General features: G+C 42.3%; 1 protein-coding gene across 1 annotated transcript in view; it reads right to left on the reverse strand.

The window, feature by feature from the left end:
* Nucleotides 1-3,816: 3,816 nt before the first annotated feature.
* The window catches only part of LOC106567506 (gamma-aminobutyric acid receptor subunit alpha-6), a 39,202-nt gene continuing 17,765 nt past the window's right edge, over nt 3,817-25,253 (reverse strand). The window contains exon 10 of the mRNA XM_014136817.3: nt 3,817-7,775. Within this exon, the coding sequence (XP_013992292.1) occupies nt 7,763-7,775 (13 nt within the window). The 3' untranslated portion in view covers nt 3,817-7,762. The remainder of the gene's footprint in view (nt 7,776-25,253) is intronic.

Raw genomic sequence — 25,253 nt, forward strand, 5'->3', positions numbered from 1 at the left:
GTGGGCCAGTAATCTGCTTGCTTGTGGATATTGCACAAGCCTTTGACTTTCCTATTACCCCTACTAACCTCCTAGGCCATCTTTTTATCTTCAGAGAGAGGGAGCTCTCCTTGTTTTTACTTCACTGTCCAGTTATGGTGTCAGAGGAGAGATGTGAATGAAGCGTAAAGGTTTGAGGCTGGATCAAAACAAAAGGTGCAGCACTAGACCATTTTCACTGGGTCACGGATGACCCAATAATCCTACAGTTTAGATGTATGGTAGGAGGTCTTAACATGATGGTTTTCTTCACCTTCACTTTCCATATACACTGACTGTATAAAACATTAGGACCACCTTCTCTTTTGCACTCAGAACAGCCTCAATTCGTTGGGGCATGGACTTGACAAGGTGTTGAAAGCGTTCCACAGGGATGCTGGCCCATGTTGACTTCAATGCTTCCCACAGTTGTGTCAAGTAGGCTGGATGTCCTTTGGATGGTGGACCATTCTTGAAACACACAGGAAACTGTTGAGCTTCAAAAAAACAGCAGCGTTGCAGTTCTTGAAAACACTCAAACCGGGGAACCTGGCACCTACTGCCATACCCCGTTCAAAGGCACTTAAATCTTTGTCTTGCCCATTCACCCTCTGAATGGCACACATACACATTCCAAGTCTCAATTGTCTCAAGGCTTAAAAATCATTTTTTAACCCGTCTCTTCCTCTTCATCTACGCTGATTGAAGTGGATTTAACAATTTACATCAATAAGGGATCATAGCTTTCACCTGGATTCACCTGGTTAGTCTACGTCATGGAAAGCGCAGGTGTTCCTTTTGCCCACTCAGTGTATATCTACAATATTAACTGCACTCTCATTGTATTTAATCGCCGCCTGGAAACACAGACCCTAAAAGGGATAAGGCCTCTTGAATGGACAGCAGCGAATCAGATCGCTCTGGCAATCAATAAAATGATCTGCTTTTAATGAGCCCTCGTTGCTGCAGAACACTGGTTGCCCCCAATACTCGTCACAGGCCCCCGGCCAAGACACCTGGTTTGGCGGTGAGTCATCAATACCAATCACTTCAAGCCATCCCTTGATTATCTCCACATGCTAAAGGGAGTCTGGGGGCCCAGATGCATAAAGCACCCCTTCTGCTCTTTAACTACAGCGTAGGGGAGAAGATCTGAGTGGCAACGCAGCATACTGCCATCTGGTTGGATCCAGCTCTCTCTCTGGATCCCAGAAAAGAAAAACTGTTGCCATGGCATGAGAAGAGCTTTTAATCATAAGCTGGAAAGCAAGGCCTCCCACCATGTGTGGATGAGTGCCTCACACATACAGTGGTTCCATGCTAAACATTAACCATCTATGCTTGCAGGGCCACGTGGCGCTAAATGCTAACCGTCTAGCTTGTGGGGCCGTGTGGCGTCCAACCCCACTGGGTACTGCTGTGAGCTACGCTCCACCGGTCCCATGGCAGTGCAGGATCCTAGAGTCCTGGAGCAACAGCGGTCACATGGTAGACCATTAGGCATGCATATGACACATTGATTGCTGACTAACAGGGATTTGATTGTTCATGAAAATATATAATAACTTAGCCAGCTAATATAGTCAGTCACTTATTATGCAAGTATTAAGTGCTAGGCAATTATGAAAATGGTAGCCCCATTACCTCAACGAGAGACAACAGACAGATCTCGGGGGAGAGTCACCTTGTACCTCACCTCTACCCTGCCAGGTTAATTGCCCCCTCGTGGATTTACAGGCATTTACCTGAGAATACTTCTTAGAGCAATGGCTACGATACAGTACACTCTCTCTCGGCTTTGTTTACTTTCAATTAGGCCAAAATACACACCCACCAGGTTATTTTGGTTCTCACATCAAAACAGGGAGGATTTCTCAATGAGGATAAGGCCAATGTAGCTAATACTGTAGGTAGGTTCAGTGGGTTCAGAGGTGCAGAGGCTATTCATTCTACAGGACCTCTAGTCTTCTGCATACAGCATGACTTATCCCCAGAGCTTATCTAACCTCACTATAAAGTAATTGGGGGTTAATAGCAGACATCACTGTGCGGGAACACCAGCCTCTTCAATCCGCAGCTGAATTTCCCCCTTCTCTTACCATCATAACTGTAAGGGAGTGTGAAGCAATAGAGCCCATTCGTCACTGATTTGAGTTGATTTTCGACTGTGCCTCGTGAGAGTTTTAATCAGAACATGCTATTTTATAATACATTAAAACAGGAATTATTTGTCTTATCAAACGGAAGTCGTGCGGGACTATAATTGTTGATAGCTTAGCAAGAGCACATACAGCAATGTGATGAACACGGCTGGCCTATTTAAAAGGTGTGATTTAGGATGACATACATCAACACTGACTCCAACTCTTAGTGTGTGGAAGTTCAGTTTCAACAAAGACACAGGAGCCAGAATTTAGCTTCGCAGACATTAACCCATGAGGTTGAGCATCTCTGAGCAGAAATTGAATTGTTGATCCATCCACAGACGATACAGTGGTAATTCCTTCATATATTGGAATAGACTGAAATAAAATCGTGTCAAAATCTGTCTCAAAGGCTCCACACGTTATTGGTGTTAATTATTTAGCTCTGTCATTGTGAAAGCAACTTTGGGCTATGTGTAGCCATGTATGAGACACTTGATGTCGCCGGATTGAGCAGGTTTGCGGTCATGTTTTTCAAGCACTGGCTTGGCATTTCAGGCACGAGAGAGCTGGAGTTCTGCATCTATGCTTCTTTTATTTATTCATCCTTCTCTTTCTACCTATCGTTCTCTCTATTTCTCCCGCTGGCTCACCCTCCCACTTTCCCTCTAGCTCTGACAGTGTCAGGGATGTTGATGGACCCAACTGCATGTGACAGTCTGACACACGAGTGAATATGATGGGCCTAATATGGTGGCCTCTGACCAGCCTGTGGAAATCATCAGAATACTGTGCGATGGAGCCTGAGACACAACAGCGGTCTGCCTCCCATCCACACCGCTGATTATGCCTCTGTGCCTGACGGTGTGTGTGGGGGAGGGGGGGGGGGATTTTTGGGGGTCAGAGTCAGGGATGATAATGTCTTCTCTCTTTGCTCTGTATCCACCTACACATATCAGTGTGGCTCCAGAAGGCACAGCAGCACTCCTTACAACTAAAAGTTCCCCGACTTTAGCAAAAGTTCACCTCAAAAACAGGAAGTAGACACAAAAACGACATTCCCTCACCCGCCTGCATATGTAGTGCCTACGAGAAGACCTGTGTGTGTGTAAGGGATATGGTGAGCCTGTGCAGAGCAGAGGTGTAGTAGGAGGATGCAGGCAGTGCACCAATAGGTGGCACTCTACCCTTTTTTTGACCAGAGAGGAGGGTGACCCAGTGCTTTGGAGCGCATGGGCATCCTGTGGTCTGGACCAGAGGACAAGTGAAATTAGGAAATCTCTCTCTCGTACTCGCTCACACTCCTCTGTCCTGCGGCTTCTTTCAGGATATTGGGATAGAGGAGATAGAAGGAGACGGGGGCTTCTTTTACAGTTAGAACAGCCCCGTCAATACCTTCATGAATGAAAAATACATACGCCTGAGAGGTACTACACCGGTTTATGTTCATCTCTTTTCTCAATCTCCAGTTCGGTTACTTTGTTCTTTTCCTACTAAAAGGGCTGAAGGGACATATTCGTGGCTTGCCACATTACCCATCCCATAAACAACTGTACAATACATTTCTATCTGATTGGTTGAAAGGGATGTTTCATCATGTCATACATCATGTTTTGCGATGTGGGTTGTGCGTTTGACAAGGAAAGAAACACTCAAACATAATTAGACTTTATTCAACATGATCATTTACACACAATCCTGAGGGAAAGTATTGATGAGGAGTTTGTTAGTAAAACGACAGAATGCCTAAACACCAAAATATTGTTTTCTATGGCAATAAAAACAAATGGATTTTAATGTGCTAAATAGAGAATATAATGATAAATAATGCCTTGCAAAAGTGTTCAAACCCTTTGGATTACTTCACATTTTACAAAGTGGGATTAAAAATGCATTAAATTGTCATTTTTTTGTCAAAAATCTATACTAAATACCCTGTAATGTCATAGTGGAAGAACATTTACATTTTATTTATTAAGATAAAACAAAAATGTCAAGCACAGATTCAACTACAAAGACCAGGGAGCTTTTTGAAAGCCTCATAAAGAAGGGCAGTGATTTGTAGATGGGTAACAATAACAAATCAGACATTGAATATCTCTTTAAGCATGGTCAAGTTAATAATTATGCTGTGGATTATGTATTAAACCACCCAGACACATCAAAGATACAGTCGTCCTTCTGAATTGAGCTCCAGGATAGGAATGAAACTGCTCAGGAAAGTTACCATGAGGCCATTGGTGATTTTACAACAGCTACAGAGTTCAATGGCTGTGATGGGAGAAAACTGAGGATGGATCTACAACATTGTAGTGACTCCACAATAATTACCTAAATGACAAAGTGAAAAGAAGAGTACAAAACATGCAAACAAAACGTGTATGTGAAAGGGGGATACCTAGTCAGTTGTACAACTGAATGCATTCAACTAAATTGTGTCTTCCGCATTTAACCCAACCCATCTGAATCAGAGAGGTGCAGAGGGGGGGCTGCCTTAATCAACATCCACATCATGGGCACCCAGGGAACAGTGGGTTAAGTGGCTTGCAGAATGACAGATTTTTACCTTGTCAGCTTGGGGATTTGATCCAGCAATCTGTTGGTTACTGGCCCAACGCTCCTACACGCCAGGCTACCTGTCGTATGTAACAAGGCACTAAAGTAATACTGAAGAAAAAAAAACACAGCAAAGGAATACTTTTTTGGTCTAAATTCAAAGCCTTATGTTTGGGGCAAATCCAACACAACACATCATTGAGTAACTGCCTCCTTATTTTGGTATCAGCAAATACTGGGGAGTTTATCATGAGAAAAAGAAATAGGAGGGAAATAAGCACAGGCAAAATCTAGAGGAAAATCCTCCTGTTTCAGTCTGCTTTACACCAGACTGGGAAAGGAATTCAACCTTTCAGCAGGACAATAACCTACAACAAAAGGCCAAAGCTACCCTGTAGTTGCTTACCAAGAAGACAGTTAATGTTCCTGAGTGGCCAAGTTACAGTTTTGACTTAAATCTGCTTGAAAATCTATGGCAAAACTGGAAAATTGCTGTCTAACCATGATCCCCAACATCTTGACAGAGCTTGAAGAATGTATTAAATAATAATGGGAAAATATTGCACAATCCAGGTGTGTAAAGCCCTTATAGACTTACCCAAGATGAGTCGATGCCAAAGGTTTTTCTAACAATTATTTACTCAGGGACCTGAATGCTTCTGCAACGACTATATTTTAGTTATTTAATATTTATTAATCTAGAATTTTTCTTTCACTTTGACATTACAGAGTATTTTGTACAGATTGCTGACAAAAAAAGTATAATTAAACCAATTTGAATCCCACTTTGTAACACAATACAATGTGAAGAAATCCAATGGGTCTGAATGCTTTTGCAAGGCACTGTATATACAAAAGCTGCAATACATTTCAGATCAGTACAAATAATTAACATAATAGCCATACATCAAGCAGGATTTTTAAGACAGAAATAAAAATATAAATCTATAACTACAGTAATCATGAAATATTCACATATGCACAAAGACCAATGTGTTACCATAATGCTGCTTCATTTTCCCACTTCACATTTGCTTAGCCTGTGAATAAAAGCTAGCGAATAACAGTGGTTAGGAATCAATGTGACTCATGCCTGTAGCGAAATACGATGTTGAGGGGGCGGTAGATGTCATGGCCTTTGATACACAAAACCCCAACACTCCAAACCCCTAACAAGGACACTGAAGGGTCACAGGTCATGCTAGTGCTTGTCCCCCATAGAGACCAGTAAGTTTGCCATAAGCAGGCAGGTTGAGGTTGGACAAAATCAATAAGGTCACCAATACAGCCCCTCCATCTTCCTTTTCCATTTAATTCAACTAAATAACCACCTCAATAGGGCTATACAGTCAGGGCTATACATCAGTCACTCCTCTGCCTCTTTCTTTAGGTTCAGCCAGTCTTATTCAGAGACAACTGTCAAGAGGTCCCTTCCAGGGCCTGCCAGTGTAGTCAGAGCTGAAATGTTCTGTGTCCTCAGACTCCACATCAAAAGCAGAGATGAAGGTTCAATTTGCAGGCAGTCCATCTAGTTTTCCTTAGCAAAATATCACTACAATATCTGGGGGAACCTGGAAAGAAATGTAGAAAGGTAACAACAACTGGAGGAATATTAATGGACTTTATAAAAAAGTGAAACAGATGCTTGATGGTGTTGATACGTGTGTTGATAAGCTGCAATATGTGCTGCAGAGAGAGGCAGCCAGTGGAAAGACAGTCATGAATAACCAATAAACACACACACACATATGAATGTTGGATATATTTAGATGGCGCTACTCTGTGGATTTAATCATTTACCTCTTTCTTTTAATTGGAAATAGTGCATAATTATATGTAAATCCAGACTGAAGCTAATGAATGCATTTGGCATGATGCATAATTTTTTGTGAGAAGATGCAGTTCTAAATTAAATGTAAGTCTGTCATTTAATGAATAATTGCCAACCACAAACCACCTTAGCATCCTTTCATGTCCAATAACGACAGATAGAATTACATAAAAGTGCAAAAATAGAAAACATTAAAACAAACAACAACACTGACATTAAATAATATATCCATTGAATGAGAGGCGGGCTGTTGCCAGGGAACTATATTTGTATTCTCTGATACGCCAAACATAGCCAAGTAAAGTTAGCAAGGAGAGAATATTGTGAATTCATTAAAGTCCAGGGTTCAGTTTGAGTTGGTGGATGCCAACAAATACAGGCCTTGTGATTGATCTTTGACCTGCGTGGAGAGACCGATGATCCTCGCATTTATTTGGATTTGACTGTCTTACAAGATTGTCCCTGTGAATGTGTGTGTGTCTTTGGGTGTGTGTCTGTATGTGTGTCTTTGGAGTAATTCTGAATATTACAATGTATGTGAGGAACCAAGAACAACTCTTTGACGATTTGGCCTCATCAAAGAAATGTTTCATGAGAGGAGTGAAAATGAGCCAATGAACCGAAAACCAAAAGGGATTGCAAAGTTGAAATCTGGGGGAGAGAGTCAGTCAGAGTGGAGGCAGTGCACAGTACTCCCCTCGGGTGTGTTTTCCAGTACTGTCCAGGGTAGACGCAGCCAGGCCGTGTATTGTTTCACACAGACGAATTGACTCCACTGCCTCCAGTCCTGTGGCAGACACTCCCTACTTTTAGGAAAGTCCCTCTGTTTCAGACAGAGACCGGGAAAGGGCATTACACTTGAAAGAGAAGTGCCAATTCACATTGTTTCTCTTCAGGGGGAAGACGCAGAGGGATGTGTGAGAGAGAAAGAGATTGAGTACCTGTTTGAAATAGACTGATAGCCCTGGCCCATAAGCTATACTAAAACTTGAGCTCCCAGGTCAACAGTTGGCAGAGCCCTTCAAATCAGTCACACACTGAATGTAAAAAACAAAAAACACAATGTACAGAGGCAGCATCAAAAAGAAAACCTTGGCAAGCTTCTCTGTCATCTATCCAAACGGCAAGTGTCCTTGTGTTTGTGTGTGTATGTGTGTGTGTGCACGTGTGCATCCGTGTGAGATCAGTGAGGGGGCTCACTCCAGGACAGGGCTCACACGCTGTCTCTGTAACAAAGAAAAAGGAGAGAAAATAAGAACCCAGAAACGTGCAGTTATAACTACAGTCCAGTTAACAGAGACATTGCTGTGTGTGTGTGTAGTAGAGGGTGTACTGAGGGGGTTGGAGAATGCTTGTGGGCAACATGTGACATATTTTGAAAATAAATAAAGCTCTGCTGTCATCTTGTGAACGCAGGAGGGAGATGGAGTGTGTATTAGCACACACAAACGGCCCAGCAGCGAGCCAGCAGTGTGAACCGCCATACTGAAGGTGTTCTAATTTCATTCCCTCCCAGGTTTGGCATGCAGGGCCCTTATTATTTGAATCAATCCCTTGCTCATGGGCTGTCGACAAAGACCTTGCGAAACTAGTCCACCTCTTTCATTCCTTTCCTGGGAAAGTCTGCCAGGTATTTCACACCTACGCCTCCTCTGTCTATGTGTCAAACCAAGGGATTATTCGGAGCGAGCGCTCAGCCATCCTCAACCGTGTAGTACTGCATTTGGTGTTATGAAGAATGCCTGTTTCCGGTTTCCTATGGGTGTGTGTGTCTGTGAAATGTAATCAGAACCACAACTCTATTGATCTGTGTGGGCAACAGCACTACGAAGGAATAGATCCCTTTATATTGTCTTAGATAACTTTTTTGGGAAACCACTGACTAATCAAGATAGGAGGATGCTGTGCCATGCACGATGTCTTTAAAAAAAAATCTCAACATAAAAGAGATGGGAAATGGAATTCACCCTGATAACCCTGAAGACTTTCACAGTGAGCAGTCATGGCAAACTATTTGCTAACGTACATGGATCTATAAATGTTCATACTTCTCTGCCTGAATAAAACACACAGACATGCATGTAAACACACACATACACACACATGTATCATGCACGTAAATACACACATACACACACACACTCTCTCTCACACACGTACGCACGGACGGACGGACGGACGGACGGACGGACACACACACACACACACACACACACACACACACACACACACACACACACACACACACACGTAGGGTCAATACTTTCCCCTGAGGCTATAAAGACAAATATGTAAAATGAGGATTACAGTTTTACTGGCCCCTTATATTATCTGCCTGAGATGCAGTAATTTAATGATCATTAAACTAAGCTATAGCAAAGGCCTGTGCTAGAAAATAGGAATTTAGTTAGAAATGAGATTTTGTGGTTTTGCTTTATGAGAGACCAGGAAAGAGCTATTTTTCAAGTCTGGCATAAAGAGAGTTTATTGCCTATAGTTAGCTTTAGCTTCCACAGAGATGAGCAGTGAGAACTGGGCTCACAGAAGCCCTTTGCAGCAAATGTGTTTCCTTGATGTCTGGCCTAGATGGCCCTATTCATTAAAAAGCCACACAAGGCAGGTAGTGCCTAGTCTGGGTACCAGTCTTTTTAGCTAACATTCCACTCCTTGTCACTCCATGTCATTGCCAAAGCTCCTCAACATTCAATATGCAGCGGGATTTACGGCGGAGTTGCTCATTGGTTGTTGGAAATAACATTAATATTTTGCTGTAAGCAAGGGAAATGGTTGTATTTTGATGCCAAAAATCAAAGCAGAGGTTTTGTGGTTGGAATTGCAGTATGTATATAGTTTGATAATTTAGATTGGCGTTAGCAAATTTTGACAGACTGGTTTCATCTGGAAAAAACTAAAATGGTTGCTTATCAACCCTATACCAACTTGTTCTGTGGAGAAAAAAAAGTGTGCCAATATTTCATTAATCGTTGTGACTGGACAATAGCTGTGAGGGTTATCGAATCAGGATCAACTCCTCTGTTATCCTCAAGCTCAATTTGGTAGCGATTACAGCTGTGAGTCGTTCTGGGTAAGTCTCTCGGAGCTTTGCACACCGGGATTGTACAATATTTGCCCATTATGTTTTAAAACATTCTTCAAGCTCTGTCAATTTGGTTGATCATTGCTAGACAGCCATTTTGAGCATTGCTAGACAGTCTTACCATATATGTTCAAGCCAATATAAGACAAAACTGTACCTAGGTCACTCCTAGGAACTGGAGTGAATATTTGGTCTTGTGTTTTAGGTAATTGTCTTGCTGAAAGGTGAATTTGTCTCCCAGTGTCTGTTGGAAAGCAGACGGAACCTTTGCCTCTAGGATTTTGCCTGTGCTTAGCTCTATTCCATTTATTTTTATCCCAAAAAACTCCCTTGCTGATGACAAGCATACCCAACATGTTTTAAAATACGAAAAATGGAACTCAATGATGTGTTGGGTTGGATCTGCCCCAAACATAACGTGTTGTGTTCCGGACAAAAAGAGAATTTCCTTTGCCACATTGTTTGCAGTTTTACTTTAGTGCCTTGTTGCAAACAAATCAAATCAAATTGTATTGGTCGCTTACACATATTTTGCAGATGTTATTGCAGGTGCAGCGAAATGCTCATGTGTCTAGCTCCAACAGTGCGGTAATAACTAACAATACAAAACAATACACAAAAATCCCCAAAATAAAAAGAAAGGAATTAAGCAATATCAGAACGAGCAATGTCAGTCCGAAATATAAATACATACAGTGCCTTCAGAAAGAATTCACACCCCTTGACTTTCTCCACCTGTTGTTGTGTTACAGCCTGAGTTTAAAATAGATTAAATTGAGATTGTGTGTCACTGGCCTACACACAATACCCCAGAATGTCAAAGTGGAATTATGTTTTTCTAAATTTTAAGAAATATATTAAAATGAAAAGCTGAAACGTCGTTAGTCAATAAGTATTCAACCCCTTTGTTATAGCAAGCCTAAATAGGGTCAGGAGTAAAAATTTGCTTTACAATTCACATAATAAGTTGTTTCACTTTGTCATTTATGTTAGTACTGTGGAGTAACTACAATATTGTTGATCCATCCGCAGTTATCTCCTATCCCAGCCACTAAAACCAGTTAAATGTAAAAAAAATACAATCTAAAATGTAATCTATGTAATCCCCAAAATAAATGATTTATCATGAGAGGGCCATAAACAATAACTTGTAATGCTGCATACTCTGAGAAAAGGTAAAAATCTACCCTTTTTGGAAAAAAATACAAATTACTGAGGTGTAGCCCCGTTTGAGGACACAAGCTCAAGTACACAGTAGAAATATGATACAAATATGAAAATATGAAATATTTTATACAATGTATTCCATACTCAACAAACTGTATGAATACGGCTTAAAATGACTTATAGTTAGTTGTCATGACTTGCCCTTTTGGGTGAGGATCATAGGCACCAGATCCCCCCCATCCCATCCCCTTCTCTATCGCTCTCTCTCCCACCACAGTAAATACCTGCAGGAAAACTCTCTCTCCCACTCCTTCAGATATGGAAGTTAAATCCCTTTGTTACCACAGAGAGATGTTTCAGTACGGTAACATCAAAGGTTGATATATAAAGGTTGATATATATATTCATATAAAGTCTGAACCAGTCAGTGACCACACCCACGTGAGCACAGACATTATGTCGGCATCATGCAACACCCCCTTTTCCCAGAGTACATGAAACCCACTTCTAGCGAAATTAACATTAGTCCAGAAAACGGTAGGATGGGAGTCCCCACGTTGAAATAGCTACCACTCTATAGACCAGCGGGACCGACAGTGTAAACTGGAAGGTACAAAATGGTTAGACACTCTGAAACTTTCAACAAAGAAGAAGAAAATCTCTATAGACCAAAGAGCATGGAGCTGTAGCTACATGTTGAAATGGTTGGCAATTTAAGTGGCTACCACTCTATAGACCAGTTACGTGCAGCGCCAACTAAATATGTTATTGGTTAAGAAATGGTTAAGAAAACTACAAAACTAAAGACTACACATCCACAGTCTGCAGCTGTATATGTAAAATATCTAGGAAACTCGACCAAAGACGAGAGAAGAACATATCCCTAACAAACGAACATTGGTATGTCTGACGTATCCATAATAACTGACACTCCGAGAAATCTGAGAAGCTCCAGCTACAAAAGACATTGTGACTTCTGGGGAACACAACCAGAGACTTCTGATGAATTACTCTCCACAGAAAATGGACTTTAAACAGAGAGAGACGACAAGACATACAAGCGTAAATATGTACATTGCAATGTATGTGCAAAGCATTAGCATTTCCATGAGCATAGATATCAACTGTATGTAGTGAGTCCATTCTGTCTTTCCTGCTCTTTATCTGTCCCCACCGTTTCCATTGTCTACCAAGCCATCATATCGGGTTAGTTCATAAGGGATTTTTCATTGCCTTATGTAGCAATCAATGTGGAAGCTATTCTGTTTGTGTGTTCATGTAATTCTGTGTGATTATTTAGTTAGTTAGTTAGTAAATAAATAATTAAGCAAATTTGTATATCGCTGATTCATCATTTATGCTAGGGTTCGTGCAGATATCCAAGGATTTTGCGAGATTCAGAATGAGACTGAAGGTAAATAATTAAATAATGACTGATTGATGACTGAAACATAAGAGATCTTTTTATCTTTAAGAGTTCAACTTGTTAAATAAACTTTTTCCGTTGTGCCCCAAGATTGCTAATGAGTTAATTGTTACAGGATTAATTTAATCATCGTAATAATTAAACATAGTTTATTGATTTGATAAAATAATTGTCATCACATTAATGAACATAGTTGTGTTATAATTTGATTATACTAAATTTATAAAGCATATAAGATTTCACCTTTCTAATAACTGTAAAATACACATTTGTATGTTTAGTGTTAGAGAAAATGTGCCTATTTTCTAAAGGTCTCTTGATCAAAACATCTGACCCCATCAATGTGATCGTCTCACAGAGCTATTGCTTGGGTTCTTGAACTCATTAGGAACTTGCATTTCATCTCATATTACTGTTGTCCGTCTATGACAAACAGAGTGTTTTTTATTTAAAATCTATGAATTATTTTAGATTAACAGCTAATCGATCTCTGAATGTGCTATAGTGATGAAACCACTCTCTCCTGCTGCTTTACAATGTAATGAATGCAGGCATGTGGTTTGTCAGTGCCTGTGATGTAGGGTTCAGCCAGGAGTTGATGGACAATCAGAAGAGCAAATTAAATGGTAGAAGGGACATCCCAGCTTCATGTGGTTTCAGATTTCACGTCCTACGTCACGTGGGAACCAGGGATATTGCTCAACGCAAGCCATTTAAATCTCTGGTGTCCACAGATCTACAAGCAAAAAACTTGTTCGGAACCAGTACCAGAACCACGCAGGTCCCCTATACAGGTGACTTTACATCTAAGAGGTTTTAAACTCTGTAACTGTTTTAATATCACCATTGGCCTCATGGTGAAATCCCTGAGTGGTTTCCTTCATCTCTGGAAATCTGAGTTAGGAAGGGCGTCTGTATCTTTGTAGCGACTGGGTGTATTGAAACACTATCCAAAGTGTAATTAATAAATGCACCATGCTCAAAGGGATATTCAATGTCTTTTTTTACCCATCTACTAATAGGTGCCCTTCTTTGCGAACCACTGGAAAACATCCCGGGTCTTTTTGGTTGAATTTGTGTTTGAAATTCACTGCTCGACTGAGGGACCTTACAGATAATTGTGTGTGTGGGGTACAGAGATGGGGTAGTCATTTAAAATTCATGTCAAAAACACAGAGTGAGTCCAAGCAACTTATTATGTGACTTGTTAAGCACATTTTTAATCGTGAATGTATTTAGGCCTGCGACAACAAAATGGTTGAATACTTATTGCCTGAAGACATTTCAGTTTTTATTAATTTGTAAACATTTCTAAAAACATAATTCTACTTTGACATTATGGAGTATTGTGTTGATCAGTGACACAAAAATGTAATCAATTTTAAATAACACAAAAAGTTTTGGAATAAGTCCATTTTTATTTATATTTTTTATTAATTTCACCTTTATTTAACATAGGGTACAACTACAATCTGGCCAAGAAAAAGCCAAGCATTGCGACAAAAACAACACAGAGTTACACATGGGACAAACAAACGTACAGTCAATAACACAATAGAAATATCTGTATACAGTGTGTGCAAATGAAGTAAGGAGGTAAGGCCATAGTGGTGAAATAATTACAATTTAGCATTAACACTGGAGTGATAGATGTGCAGATGATGATGTGCAAGTAGAGATACTGTGGTGCAAAAGAGCAAAAATAAATAACAATATGGGGATGAGGTAGTTGGATGGGCTATTTAAAGATGGGCTGTGTACAGGTGCAGTGATCAGTAAGCTGCTTTGTCAGCTGATGCTTAAAGTTGTAGAAGGAGACATAAGTCTCCAGCTTCAGTGATTTTTGCAATTCGTTCCAGTCATTGGCAGCAGAGAACTGGAAGGAAAGGCGGCCAGAGGAGGAGTTGGCTTAGGGGATGACCAGTGAAATATACCTGCTGGAACGCGTGCTACGGGTGGGTGCTGCTATGGTGACCAGTGAGCTGAGAAAAGGCGGGGCTTTACCTAGCAAAGATTTATAGATGACCTGGAGCCAGCGAATATGAAGCGAGGGCCAGCCAACGAGAGCATATAGGTCGCAGTGGTGGGTAGTATATGGGGCTTTGTTGATAAAATGGATGGCACTGTGATAGACTACATCTAATTTGCTGAGTAAAGTGTTGGAGGATATTTTGTAAATGACATCGCCAAAGTCAAGGATCGGTAGGATAGTCAGTTTTACGAGGGTATGTTGAGCAGCATGAGTGAGGGAGGCTTTGTTGCAAAATAGGAAGCCGATTCTAGATTTAATTTTTGATTGGACATGCTTAATGTGAGCCTGGAAGTAGAGTTTACAGTCTAACCAGACACCTAGGTATTTGTAGTTGTCCACATATTCTAAGTCAGAACCGTCCAGAGTAGTGACGCTAGTTGGGCGGGCGGGTGCAGGGAGCGATCGGTTGAAGAGCATGCACTTAGTTTTACTAGCATTTAAGAGCAGTTGGAGGCCACGGAAGGAGTGTTGTATGGCATTGAAGCTCGTCTGGAGGTTTGTTTACACAGTGTCCAAAGAAGGGCCAGAAGTATACAGAATGGTGTCGTCTGCGTAGAGGTGGATCAGAGAATCACCGGCAGCAAGAGCGACATCATTGATATATACAGATAAAAGAGTCTGCCCGAGAATTGAACCCTTTGGCACCCCCATAGAGACTGTCAGAGGTCCGGACAACAGGCCCTCCGATTTGACACATTGAACTCTGTCTGAGAAGTAGTTGGTGAACCAGGCGAGGCAGTCATTTGAGAAACCAAGGCTGTTGACTCTGCCAATAAGAATGCGGTGATTGACAGAGTCGAAAGCCTTGGCCAGGTCGATGAAGACGACTGCACAGTACTGTCTTTTATTGATGGCGGTTATGATATCGTTTAGGACCTTGATCGTGGCTGAGCTGCACCCATGACCAGCTCAGAAATCAGATTGCATAGCGGAGAAGGTACGGTGAGATTTGAAATGGTCAGTAATCTGTTTGTTAACTTGGCTTTCGAAGACTTTAGAAAGGCACGGCAGGATGGATATAGGTCTCTAACAGTTTGGGTCTAGAGTGTCTCCCCCTTTGAAGAGGGGGATAACCACGGCAGCTTTCCAGTCTTTAGGGATCTCAGACGATACGAAAGAGAGGTTGAACAGGCTAGTAATAGGGGTTGCAACAATTGTGGCGGATAATTTTAGAAAGAGAGGGTTGTCTAGCCCAGTTGATTTGTAGGGGTCCAGATTTTGCAGCTCTTTCAGAACATCAGCTATCTGGATTTGAAGGAAAAGCGGGGGGGAGGGGGGGGCAAGTTGCTGCAGGGGGTGCAGAGCTGTTGGCCGGGGTAGGGGTAGCCAGGTGGAAAGGATGGCCAGCCACAGAAAAATGCTAAATTGAAATTCTCGATTATCGGTGGTGACAGTGTTTCCTAGCATCAGTACAATGGGCAGCTGGCAGGAGGTGCTCTTATTCTCCATGGACTTTACACTGTCCCAAAACTTTTGGGAATTTGTGCTACAGGATGCACATTTCTGTTTGAAAAAGCTAGCCTTTGCTTTCCTAACTGACTGTGTATATTGGTTCCTAACTTCCCTGAAAGGTTGCATGTCGCGGGGTCTATTCGATGCTAATGCAGTACGCCACAGGATGGTGGCTGGAGTGAACCAAGGGCTATATCTGTTCTTAGTTCTCCATTTTTTTAATGGGGCATGCTTATTTAAGATGGTGAGTAAAGCACCTTTAAAGAATAACCAGGTATCCTCTACTGACGGGATGAGGTCAATATCCTTCCAGGATACCTGGGCCAGGTCGATTAGAAAGGCCTGCTCGCTGAAGTGTTTTAGGGAGCGTTTGACAGTGATGAGGGGTGGTCGTTTGACCGCGGACCCATTACGGACGCAGGCAATGAGGCAGTGATCGCTGAGATCCTGATTTAAGACAGCAGAGGTGTATTTAGAGGGCAGGTTGGACAGGATGATATCTATGAGGGAACCCGTGTTTACGGATTTAGGGTTGTACCTGGTAGGTTCCTTGATAATTTTTGTGAGATTGAGGGCATCTAGCTTAGATTGTAGGACGGCCGGGGTGTTAAGCATATCCCAGTTTAGGTCACCTAACAGTACAAACTCTGAAGATAAATCAATGGGTTTTAACACTGAAGGCACAGTATACCACTTTGACCTGTGGTTCTGCTCCTCTAAAGGGTCTTTCTTCCTGCTCCTCTTCAGCAGGACTTTTGTCATAAAATATTTCTGCATTCAACTTGGAAGCAGGCATCTACAAAAAAAGCTATTTATTTCCCATAAATTAAAAAGGCGGCTTTCAAGAGATGAGAAAGAAATGTGGGTTAGGATGAATGTACAGCACCCAGTGCCAAAGGTTAGGTTGGTGGGTGGTAGCACGTGGAAAACCATACAGTGTAATACAGATTTAGAAAAAAGAGAGATGAAAGCTTACAGTGGCTGGCACTTGGGGAATGAACCATGCACACACTATTCACACATCCTGAGAGCCTGACTTCAATGGCTCCTCCACTGGTTGTTGTTCTATTTTTGATCACGGTGCTTTCGAGTCCCCTAGGCTTTCACAACGCTGCCTGCTGCGTACAGTATGCGCTAACTGCTTGGTCGCTTACAGTCCACATTATATCAATCAATAGCAACAGTTAAGGAAATGTCAGAAACCCTAGTCAGCTCTTGACACCTCTCATCACTGTCAAGAAATCTGACTTCTCTCACAAGGCCTGAGGCACCTTACATTTATATTCAGTGAGAAAAAACACGCTATACATACAGGCATGCTCTCAGTAAAGCAAGAGAACACCCAGGTTAATGGCTGGTGTCGAGCCACTGGTGGTTCTAAAGCTCTCTGTATATTGTGTAACAGTGCATTGTTAAATAAGAAATAATCAAACACCATCATTGTGTAGTAAAACCATGAAAAGTAGTGCACCTATGCGGAGATCTGTTTTTGGAGGGTATTTGAATGTAATAATAATAAGAAATAATAATAATCTATTACATTTATACAAAATAACATCAAAGTGCATAAAATAAAAAAATACAAACCAAATAGAAAAAACATAAAAATGGACACAACTAGAGCAACTGACACAAAGAACACAGCTGACGCTACAAGGGACAAGGACACCAAGGAGCACAACTATCAACAGAAAGCCTTCCTAAAGAGAAAGGTCTTTAGGCCTGTTTTAAAGGAGCCCAGAGTCTGTGGTGCATTCAGGTGGACCAGGAGGGCATTCCAGAGGCTGGGGGTGGTCAAGCTAAAAGCGAGAGAGGGATGTTCTGTCCTGCAATGGTGAGGTGTGTAATTGGAGAGTGCTGGACCTTTTTGGTGTTTCAGTGCATGTAAAAGGCAGCATCAAAACATACAAATAGTGACCAATTCAGACTTGAGATAAATAAACATAACATGGAATCAATAAAATGTAGACTTAAGTCATGTTAAATCAACTTATCTCAAGTCTGGATAGGGCCTAGGGCGAATATGTGTCGTGAAATTCCACCTTTATTATGGAGTGGCGCCGGCAGAAATGGCAGCAGTTTTACGAGTGCCCAACCAATTGTGCTATTATGTGTTTTATTTTCGCGTTATTTGTAACATATTTTGTATATAATGTTTCTGCAACCATATCTTATGGCAGAAAAGAGCTTCTGGATATCAGGACAGCGATCACTCACCTCGGATTAGACAAAGATTTTTTCTACAACAAGCAAGACGCACAGGACATTCTCCAAACACCCAGCAGGGCCGACATCCCCGTTATTTGCAAGAGGAAGTGACGCAGGTACAGAGGACAAAGAGCCGGATGCCTCGTCAGGACCCTCAGAAGGCGAGTGGGAAAGCTGCCGTTATCGTCAATACTACTCGCCAACGTGCAATCATTAGACAATAAATTAGACGAGGTACGATCACGAATATCCTACCAACGGGACAACAAAAACTGTAATATCCTATGTTTCACGGAATCATGGCTGAATGACGACATGGATATTCAGCTAGCGGGAAATACGCTGCACTGGCAAGAGAGAACAGCACACTCCGGTAAGACAAGGGAGGGGGGCGGTCTGTGCATATTTGTAAACAACAGCTGGTGCACGAAGTCTCTAGATTTTGCTCGCCTGAAGTAGAGAATATTGTGATAAATTGAAGGCCACACTACTTGCCTAGAGAGTTTTCAGCTATACTTTTCGTGGCTGTTTATTTACCACCACAGACACGTGGCACTAAGACCGCACTCAGTCAGCTGTATAAGTAAATAATCAAACAGGAAACGACTCACCCAGAGGCGGCACTCCTAGTGGCCGGAAACTTTAATGCAGGAAAATTAAATAAGTTCTACCAAAATTCTATCAACATGTTAAATGTGCAACCAGAGGGAAAATGATTCTAGATCAGCTGTACTCCACACAAAAAGACGTGTACAAAGCTCTCCCTCGCCTTCCATTTGGTAAATCCGACCACAACTCTATCCTCCTGATTCGTGCTTACAAGCAAACATTAAAGCAGGAATCACCAGTGACTCGGTCTATAAAAAAGTGTTCAAATGAAGCGGATGCTAAACTACAGGACTGTTTTGCTATCACAGACTGGAACATGTTCCGGGATTCTTCCGATGACATTGAGGAGTACACCACATCAGTCACTGGCTTTATCAATAAGTGCATCGAGGACGTCGTCCCCACAGTGACAGTACGTACATACCCCAACCAGAAGCCATGGATTGCAGGCAACATTAGCACTGAGCTAAAGGGTAGAGCTGACGCTTTCAAGGTGCGGGACTATAACCCGGAAGCTTACAAGAAATCCTGCTATGCCCTGCGATAAAGCATCAAACAGGCAAAGCGTCAATACAGGGCTAAGATTGAATCATACTATACTGGCTCCTACGCTCGTCTTATGTGGCAGGGCTTGCAAACTATTACAGACTACAAAGGGAAGCACAGCTACGAGCTGCCCAGTGACACGAGCCTACCAGACGAGCTAAATCACTTCTATGCTCGCTTCGAGGCAAGCAACACTGAGGCATGCATGAGCGCATTAGCTGTTCTGGACAACTGTGTGATCACGCTCTCCGTAGCAGACGTGAGTAAGACCTTTAAACAGGTCAACATACACAAGGCTGTGGGGCCAGACGGATTACCAGGACGTGTGCTCCGGGCATGTGCTGACCAACTGGCAGGTGTCTTCACTGACATTTTCAACATGTCCCTGATTGAGTCTGTAATGCCAAAGAACACAACGGCAACCTGCCTAAATGACTACAGACCCGTAGCAATCATGTCCATAACCATGAAGTGCTTTGAAAGGCTGGTAATGGCTTACATCAACACCATTATCCCAGAAACCCTAGACCCACTCCAATTTTCATACCGCCCAAACAGATCCACAGATGATGCAATCTCTATTGAACTCCACACTGCCCTTTCCCACCTGGACAAAAGGAACACTTATGTGAGAATGCTATTCATTGACTACAGCTCAGCGTTCAACACCATAGTACCCTCAAAGCTCATCACTAAGCTAAGAATCCTGGGACTAAACACCTCCCTCTGCAACTGGATCCTGGACTTCCTGACGGGCCGCCCCCAGGTGGTGAGGGTAGGTAGCAACACATCTGCCACGCTGATCCTCAACACTGTAGCTCCCCAGGGGTGAGTGCTCAGTCCCCTCCTACACTCCCTGTTCACCCACGACTGCATGGCCAGGTACGACTCCAACACCATTCATTAAGTTTGCAGATGACACAACAGTGGTAGGCCTGATCACCAACAACGATGAGACAGCCTATAGGGAGGAGGTCAGAGACCTGGCCTGGTGGTGCCAGAATAACAACCTATTCCTCAACATAACCAAGACTAAGGAGAGGATTGTGGACTACAGGAAAAGGAGGGCCGAGCAAGCCCCCATTCTCATCGACGGGGCTGTAGTGGAGCAGGTTGAGAGCTTCAAGTTCCTTGGTGTCCACATCAACAACAAACTAGAATGGTCCAAACACACCAACACAGTCGTGAAGAGGGCACGACAAAGCCTATTCCCCCACAGGAAACTAAAAAGATTTGGAATGGGTCCTGAGATCCTCAAAAGGTTCTACAGCTGCAACATCGAGAGCATCCTGACTGGTTGCATCACTGCCTCTGACCGAGGGTAGTGCGTACAGCCCAGAACATCACTGGGGCTAAGCTGCCTGCCAACCAGGACATCTACACCAGGCGGTGTCAGAGGAAGGCCCTAAAAATTGTCAAAGACCCCAGCCACCCCAGTCATAGACTGTTCTCTCTCCACCGCATGGCAAGCAGTACCGGAGTGCCAAGTCTAGGACAAAAAGGCTTCTCAACAGTTTTTACCCCCAAGCCATAAGACTCCTGAACAGGCAATCAAATGGCTACCTGGACTATTTGCATTGTGTGCCCCCCCAACCCCTCTTTTACGCTGCTGCTACTCTCTGTTTATCATATATGCATAGTCACTTTAACTATACATTCATTTACATACTACCTCAATTGGCCCGACCAACCAGTGCTCCCGCACATTGGCTAACCGGGCTATCTGCATTGTGTCCCGCCACCCACCACCCACCAACCCCTCTTTTACGCTACTGCTACTCTCTGTTCATCATATATGCATAGTCACTTTAACCATATCTTCATGCACATACTACCTCAATCAGCCTGACTAACCGGTGTCTGTATATAGCCTCGTTACTGTTATTTTCAACTGTCTTTTTACTGTTGTTTTATTTTTTGCACTATTGGTTATAGCCTGTAAGTAAGCATTTCACTGTAAGCATACTTGTTATATTCGGGCGCACGTTACAGATAAACTGATTTGATTTGAAAGTTGGATAGGTTGAAGCAGGAATTGAAGGACCCACTCAACCACACAGCCAGGTACCGTATGAGAAACTTAGGCCCCCATAATCAGAAGACAAATGTTTTGATTAAAGCCAAAATGTGAACATTGTGCTGCTGTACTGTTCAGAATTCCCCCAGTCTGAGGCATGGAGGTGGAGAGAGGGCATTCGTGGCAGGTGTGCCCTCTAGCAAACTCTATGGCTGAGTAAAAAAAACAAGTTTGCGGGCATATCCCCTGTATTCGGTTGTGACGGGGAAACACATCTATCTTAAGCATTGAGGCTTTCCAGCCAATTGTGTCGAAAGTAGGTTCATTACTCAAGGCTTCGATCAACACAGTGTACACCAGTGGCACCTGGTGGTCAAAATACTTTAGGGAAACCAAATTATTATAGATGACGTCCCAAGTGCCATATTGCATGCGCGCGTAGGCTTTTTGTCTTCTACTGAAACCAATACCAAACCAATCAGGTGACCAAACTAAGCTTCGGACGTCATTGATCACGTACTTCTGATAAAGTTATACAGGCATCGGCACACTGCTTTGAAGTAAACTGCTTAACGATTTCAACACATGCTTTGGAGCTCCGGTATGAAACGTAACATAACTATTATTTGGGTCCTTCACAAACTCAGACAGGTAAGAGCACACCAAACGCTCAGATGAAACTCTCCAAACCAATCCAATAAATTATTTGTCAATGAAAAAGTGGGTACAAAACGTTATGACATTGAGGAAAGAAACAGAAAAGGAATTCACTCAATAATTTAAAAAAATGTGTGTACCATTTCGGCCGCTAACGCTAATAGTCCAAGTCAAACAGCCATTTTGATTCCTTAAACAGTTTATGATGCTACATGTAGTTGTTAATTGCCACATGCATTGTTAGCACCTTTCATGCACTTGTTTTAAATTAAGGCTTGCTTTTTAGTTAATAGTACTGGCTTGTTTGCCTGCTAACTTTATGAGCTTTATCTGTTGTTTTATGTATGATCCACATGTTATATGCTACTGCCAATTTAGCCTGCTCTAGCATTGGCCTACCACACCACATGTTATTGTGTTCTACTTTTGACCATTAATATTGTTATCATATTGCTATATTTGCATAGCTTAATCATGTATGCATTTTGTATATTGCATATTGCTATTGATATGTTTAATAACTGTATATTCATATTGCAAAGTATTAATATTACAGCATTTGATAACCTAATTATGTATTCATGTAAAAAAACAACAAAAAAACAAGTGTCGCTTATATTTGTCCTGTTTTACACATGTACAAGTTTGTGATGTGAAATGGAAATGTGTTTTTTGCATATCCCACTCCCCCTGAGAGTGGGGTCCCAGCCAGGGATCAGTCATTATTCAAAGGAACCCTGGAGCAATTAGGGTTATGTGCCTTGCTCAAGGGCAGATTGACAGATTTTTCACCTCTGGGATTCAAACTAGCAACCTTTTGACTACTGGCCCAACGCTCTTACCACTAGGCTATCTGCCACCCTCCATACTATCATTATTGCTTCTTATTTCTCCCTGTAGAAAAACATACATACACTACATTTCAAAAGTTTGGGGTCACTTAGCAATGTCCTTGTTTTTTGAAAGAAAAGCACATTTTATGTCCATTAAAATAACATAAAATTGATCAGAAATACAATGTAGACATTGTTAATGTTGTAAATGACTATTGTATCTACATAAGCGTACAAAGGCCCATTATCAGCAACCATAACTTCTATGTTCCAATGGCACGTTGTGTTAGCTATTCCAAGTGTATCATTTTAAAAGGCTAATTGATCATTAGAAAACCCTTTTGCAATTATGTTAGCACAGCTGAAAACCATTTTCCTGATTAAAGAAGCAATAAAACTGGCCTTCTTTAGACTAGTTGAGTATCTGGAGCATCAACATTTGTGGGTTAGATTACAGGCTCAAAATGGCCAGAAACAAATAACTTTCTTCTGAAACTCGTCAGTCTATTCTTGTTCTGAGAAATGAAGGCTATTCCATGTGAGAAATTGTCAAGAAACTGAAGATCTTGTACAACGCTGTGTTCTACTCCCTTCACAGAACAGCACAAACTGTCTCTAACTAGAATAGAAAGATGAGTGGGAGGCCCCGGTGCACAACTGAGCAAGAGGACAAGTACATTATAGTGTCTAGTTTGAGAAACAGATGCCTCACAAGTCCTCAACTGACAGCTTCATTAAATAGTACCCGCAAAACACCAGTCTCAACATCAACAGTGAAGAGGCGACTCCGGGATGCTGGCCTTCTAGGCAAAGTTGTAAAGGGAAAGAACACAGACATTGGACATTCTTCAATGTGAATGTACAGTATTATTCATGAACGCAAAAGCGCATATTCATTTCGATCCACTTCCCTTGACATGAGGCAACTGTTGTCTTTAAAGCAGCACTTTACCATGGCAGCGTGTCGAGTTTAGCATTCAAGGATCAATTGTATGCTGTTAGGTGAAAGGGGAGAAGAGGGTAAAATGTCTTAAAGCTTCCTACTCTAGTAGAAAAGCAATCTCTGACACGGGAATGTGTTTGACACCGTTCTCAGAAGCCATGCGGTGGTTGGGTTATATGTGATTCTAATATCACTCCATACAGAAATTCACAGTGTTGTGGCTGAAAGCTTCAGGTGTCATATAAGAAGTGAGAGTGTCTGTACGTATTGTCCATGCATGAGTACCATCTGTGTATGCATGTATCTGTTTGAGTGTATACAACAAGTAAAGAAAAATACTACTGCAGCATATTGACTGCGTATAGTGCAAAATTATACTACTCATGACCATGAATCAGGTAAGGTCTAGCCAATGAAGCCTTGAGGGGATGTAAGACAGCTGTATGGCTGTATGTCAATATACCCCGATGCACACTCTTGCAGTCATATTTCAACTTTGATGGTGCAGAGAGAACCGCAGATATTAATTACGCCAGAACCTACACCAGGTTTGTGTCACACTTCCATAACTTATGATCTCCCATCGGCCATTGAGGGTGAGAATGACCAACTTCCTCTTGGTTAAACGTGATGCCATTCATGGTGTGTTATTTTCTTCTTATGTTACACACAGCGCTACATAGTTATTTGAAGCGCTTGCTCATAGTGTGCTATGATGAATGTGGTGGGTTCATTAATAAGTGTATCGACGATGTCATCCCCACAGTGACCGTACGTACAAATCCCAACCAGAAGCCATGGATTACAGGCAACATCCGCATAGAGCTAAAGGCTAGAGCTGCTACTTTCAAAGAGCGGGACACTAATCCGGATGCTTATAAGACATCCCGCTACCCTCCGATGATCCCTCCGATGAACCAACAAACAGGCAAAGCATCATTACAGTACTGAGATCGAATCCTACTACACTAGCTCTCACGCTCATCAGATGTGGCAGGTCTTGCAAACTATCAACGAATTACAAAGGGAAACACAGCCACGAGCTGCCCAGTGACACGAGCCTACCAGATGAGCAAATTCACTTCTATGCTCGCTTCGAGGCAAGCAACACTGAGGCATGCATGAGAGCATCAGCTGTTCTGGACAACTGTGTGATCACGCTCTCCGTAGCCGACGTAAGACCTTTAAACAGGTTGACATACACAAGGCTGCGGGGCAAGACAGATTACCAGGATGCGCTCTCAGAGCATGCGCTGACCAGCTGGCAAGTATCTTCTTTGACATTTTCAACCTCTCCCAGACTCAGTCTGTAATGCCTACATGTTTCAAGCAGACCACCATAGTCACTGTGCCCAAGAACACCAAGGTAACCTGTCTAAATGACTATCCCACCCTGGGCACACATCTGTAGCCATGAAATGCTTTGAGAGGCTGGTCGTGGCTCACATCAACACCATCATCCCAGACACCCTGGACCCACTCCAATTTGCATACCACCCCAACAGATCCACAGATGAGGCGATCTCTATTGCACTCTACACGCCATTTCCCACTTGGACAAAAGGAACACCTATGTGAGAATGCTGTTCACTGACTACAGATCAGTGTTCAACACCATAGTAATCTCCAAGCTCATCACTAAGTTAAGGACCCTGGGACTGAACACCTCCTTCTGCAACTGGATCCTGGACGTCCTGACGGGACGCCCCCAATTGGT

The sequence above is a fragment of the Salmo salar genome, chromosome 13 (assembly GCF_965601325.2).
Source record: "Salmo salar chromosome 13, fSalSal1, whole genome shotgun sequence".
Taxonomy (NCBI): domain Eukaryota; kingdom Metazoa; phylum Chordata; class Actinopteri; order Salmoniformes; family Salmonidae; genus Salmo; species Salmo salar.